This window comes from Camellia sinensis, chromosome 2 (assembly GCF_055761805.1).
Source record: "Camellia sinensis isolate YWXY chromosome 2, ASM5576180v1, whole genome shotgun sequence".
Taxonomy (NCBI): domain Eukaryota; kingdom Viridiplantae; phylum Streptophyta; class Magnoliopsida; order Ericales; family Theaceae; genus Camellia; species Camellia sinensis.
Window position 1 is genome coordinate 31,067,660 of NC_138962.1, and position 4,572 is coordinate 31,072,231.

At 31.9% G+C, this 4,572-nt stretch overlaps 1 protein-coding gene across 1 annotated transcript; it reads right to left on the minus strand.

Moving 5' to 3' along the window:
* Positions 1–382: 382 nt before the first annotated feature.
* On the minus strand, positions 383–1,453 carry LOC114288765 (uncharacterized). The gene is made up of 2 exons (XM_028232354.2): positions 901–1,453; positions 383–688 (listed from the first exon to the last, which is right to left on the minus strand). Exons 1-2 carry the CDS (start codon positions 1,295–1,297, stop codon positions 642–644), a joined length of 444 nt encoding a protein of 147 aa, XP_028088155.2. The 5' UTR covers positions 1,298–1,453; the 3' UTR covers positions 383–641.
* Between the last annotated feature and the right edge of the window lie 3,119 nt (positions 1,454–4,572).

Consider the following 4,572-nt stretch of genomic DNA (forward strand, 5'->3'; position numbering starts at 1 on the left):
TTTTTTGATCCAAAAATATTAAGTGGGTGTTTGGGAAGTGAGTTTTTATGTAAGTTTTTTTAGTTATAGGATATTATTGGAGAAATTTTTTTTTGTGTTTAGAAAGATAGTTGGGTTTTTTTGTGATTGGATGTGATGTTTATGAGAGAAAAAGTGAAATGATTATGGGGTTGGATGTGATATTTTGTTTGGATGTGTTTTTTTGGTTTTACAAAAAGTTTGTCTTTTTGTGAAAAAAAAAAAAAAAAAAAAAAAAACCCAACTTCAAGACTTCCCAAACACCACCTTAAGTTTGACCTGGCCAAAAAAATTTCAAAAATTAACCTATGACATGAGTGGCTCAACACAACCCAGTTGCAAACACAAAAAGAGACGGCAAAAAGATAACAAAGCATCATTAGATAGATTAGATCTATGAATATAGTTAATTATTACATGAAATTCTTCAACTGCAAACATTTGTACATAACACAACCCTAGTAGCATATGCATGCCTCAGGAGGAATGATAAATTGAGTAAAACCAAACAAACAAATCTTAAGATCTCTACGTCCAATATTCAAAATATACTCAGTATCTAGCATTGCCATTAGCTGCAGCAAAAAATCCTCCATTGCTTTTAGACGGTGCCCATGATTTCTCTACATTGCTTCGCCGCCTTCATGGCCTAAAGTCCACCAATTAGTTCCTGCAACAGAGAAAACAAACAAGAGTACTATTAGTTCATGTTGATCCCTACTTTACAAGTTTATGTATCGATTCCCGCATTTGTGAGTCTTTCTAGGCCCTTTCTGTCTGGCTCTCGAAGCGGGTAAGGGTTCCTATGATCATGTTTAGGGACATTTAAGAAAAAAAAAAAGAAAAAAAGAAAGAAAAAATGTTACATACATTGCATCACACCTGTCTTGTTGGCATATAAATCGGCTTTCTTAGGCACAATGTGAGCCCTCTTCAGACCCAACCGCTCCTTCCACCAGCCAGAACCCTTCTGTAGCCTCGAAAACACATCCTGATGATCATTTTCATTATCATCATCATCATCATCAACAAGGAGTTCCTCTCTGAGGGTGGTCATCTTGGTGTTCAAAGGCAACAACTTCCCCTTGGAGATAAGCTCATCTGCAGAGATCATGCCGTAGCTATCGATGGAGAATTTGAAATCCTCCAACGACACGGGTGGTTCTCTGTAGCTGCTTTCATGCTTGATCTGGTGTTGAGCATCTGCGAAATCGCTGGAGAAGGAGATTCTTGGGATGGAAGTGCAGTGGCCTTGCTGCTGCTGATCATTGTTGAACATGTTTAAGCATGCAATGGGAATTCAAGGCAGCACCAACTAGCTAGTTATTCCTGCTCTCCCTTCTGCTATTAGAATTCACATGCTAGTATTTATAGTGGAGGATTGTAATTGTGTTGTGTGTGCAAATGACAAATGACAACTTGATAATGAAGTCCATAAGAATTTAAAAAAAAAACAAAGTGTGGCACTTGTACAAAATGAGTGCCATTTATCCATTAACTTCAAAATCAATTGAATAATTAGACATCTAATGTTACTTTGATTCGTTCCAAAATGTTAAATACTCGGAAAAAAATACTCAAAAAAGTGTCTTTAAATATATAGTGTAGATTCAAACTTGATGCAAGTCACACTCACGATAAATTTTATCTATATATTTCAAATTCTGAATATGGGTGTGTAACATTTCTGTTAATTTGCCATTACCATATGTCTCTATAGCAACTATTAGAGACTTATCTCATATCGCCACTCTAAACCACTCAATGTTAGTTAAAGAAGTCCTAGCCTTTTTTTCCCAATAAAGCTAATTAATAATAATTTTAAGATGCCTCCAAAATTTTAAAAGACAATTTATAATTAAATCAGGATTAGCAGGCATGTGAAGTGTGTTTGAATAATTGATTACCATGTATAATTATTTTTTTGGTGTATGCATTCTTTCCTTCACTGGGTAACAATCATCTTTCTACTTTGAAGTTACACGCAAATTCAAATGGATAAGGTAGGAACACTAAACATAATCGAACTCCTCCATATCCATCGTTCACATGCAAAAGTTCGTATAGTGGAGAGGTATTAAAAAAAATTATCAATTTTTGTTTGTAGATCTAAATAGCAGATGATTAGACTTGCTTTTCAATATCAATTGAATTGGGATCATTTAGTTTTGCTTTAATGTTTTGTACACTTGTATTTGTCCTCTTTTATTGATGTCTATTTTTGTATTTGGGCTTGATTTGACATAATCAAAAAAGAATCAAAAAGTCACTATCCTATTTAAGTCGCATCATCTATTTAAATCACACCATCTCTCTACTACATTACTTACCCAACTCATATTTCATAAAAAGTCAAAAAGTACATATATTTAGTTTATCTCAAACAACCCTCAACATCTACTTTAATAAACTTTTTTTTTTTTATTTTTATTTTTATTTTTTTATTGATAAAAAAAAATCTGAATGGGAATTAGTTTTAAAAAAAGTTATGTTTCACAACTGTACTGCAATATGGTTCAATGGTGGGAAATGGTAGCTGTCATCACAGCTTTCATGAAACCGCCGCAAATTTGTTTGGACTATACGAAACCAAACCAAACCAAAACAAAACAAAAAATAATCCTAAGATCCAATCAAAAAAATAACAATAATCCTAAGGTTTTTTAAGAACTGGAATGGGCTGTAGATAACGACTCAGTTGGATTGTTGCGCATTTAGTGGGTCAAAACTGAAATATATACAGATGCCCATTGTTATTATACCTTTTTTTGTTCCACTTCGGGTTTCTTAAGCAACAGTAACATTATTTACTCTAATAATGTTAAGAATACAAAGATTAAACACAAATTCACATAAAATTATTGTTATTTACAATTTTTATTTTAGTAAGTAAAACTATCAAAAGTTAATATGTTAAAGACGAACGCTTAACATATAATATTCCTTTTCAAGTAGATTTATCTTCCATTGCAACTATATAATATTTCTTTTCAAGTGGATTTATCTTCCATTGCAACTATGTAATGGAAAGAATCACAATTTAACGAGAACTATATAGCCTTATTCTTATTTTTGGAGAAGTATTTTTATAACATTAATTGCAAACCTTACCGTGATGCAATAAAATGTTAAATAATCGATATATTATTACATATGTAGTTGAGAGAAACATTATCATTGCGCGTTAAAGAGAGCAAAATGAGATAAATATTTCAAATTTATCATTTATTCATAACACCTATACACGGGGATTTATACTTTTATACTTTTTAGCTCTTCTAATCTCAAACTATTTTTTTTTATGATTATATGATAAATTTCTTTGAATCTAAATGTGTGATGGAAATACAATTTAAAATAAAGAGATATGAGAAATGAAAAAAAAAAAATCTAATATTTTAAAACTGACTTAAGATAAGTAGCCATATTGCATTTTTCACATCATATGGAGGTTGGGATTCCCCCATCAAACTAGGTGCCAACTATGTATGGTAGAAAACCACCTAAGAACCTTGTGGACTTGAGCATGGCTTAATATTGTTAATCTACCGGTAAATGAAGTGATCTAAAAGTTTTTGTCGACATAACAAAATTAAATAAAAGCTAGTTTAGTATTAGATTGACTGTTTACATTAAAAAAAAGGAAAAAAGAAAAGGTGTTTTAGATTGACTAATAATTTGGGAATAATGAGGGGATTGCACTTCATAGACTACACTAGTGAGCTTCACATGGTTTATCTTCTTTTGAGTGGGCTAGTTTCAACAGATCACCAAATGGGTTTTAGACACGTGGCTGACTGCCCACAATACAACTGTGAAAACTTTTGAAGAATTCTAGTTTAATGACATTAATTAGATTAAGCTCATGAATTAGTGGAAAGGAAAAGCTTGGTCTAAGGGCAGTGTCATTGTTTCCCTTCTGGTCTCCCATCTTGCGAGCAAAATTTGTTTTATAGCATATATATTATGTTCTCATGCACATTTTACAATGTCAGATCAAGAGATAACCCCTTTACCTTCTAAATTAATTGGGTGCTTTGAATCTTGCCCAAAATATTCTCTCTTGGCTAATTATTCAGTAGTACCGAAAATCATGTGATATTTTTCATGTACTATTCTTAATCAATGATGTAGTAAAAGAATTTATAAGTGAGACAATATTGAAAAAATAGATGATTTCTCATTTATCAAAAATATCATGTAAATAATATCATATGATACACCTAATAATTTTTGCCATTGTCATCTTTTAAGACTTTAACAGAGTTATTGTTATCTTAGGGGTTTTGTGCACATCTTCCCTAATTCGTAGGCCGAATAAAGGGCCTAATTATCAATCTAGATTGATTTACTGACCTTTGTTTTGAAGGAGTAACTATAAGGAAAATTTCAGACAATCTCAGACTCCAAATAAAAAATAATAATAACAATTTGTGGTTCTAATCATCCAAATTATTTAAAAACTTTAGCTTTTATGTAATTATCCATCCTTAGATTGGTTCAGGGTTGCTTTCAAATTGAACCAAGGTTTTCCAGATTGATGGAGTGGAGTGT

What these genes read in the sequence shown, in the direction of transcription:
- LOC114288765 (XM_028232354.2), bottom strand. Translation starts at nt 1,297, where the DNA reads ATGTTCAACAATGATCAGCAGCAGCAAGGCCACTGCACTTCCATCCCA. An exon ending in TTTATATGCCAACAAGACAG is followed by an intron (nt 689 to 900) that starts GTGTGATGCAAT and finishes TCTCTGTTGCAG; the next exon opens with GAACTAATTGGTGGACTTTA.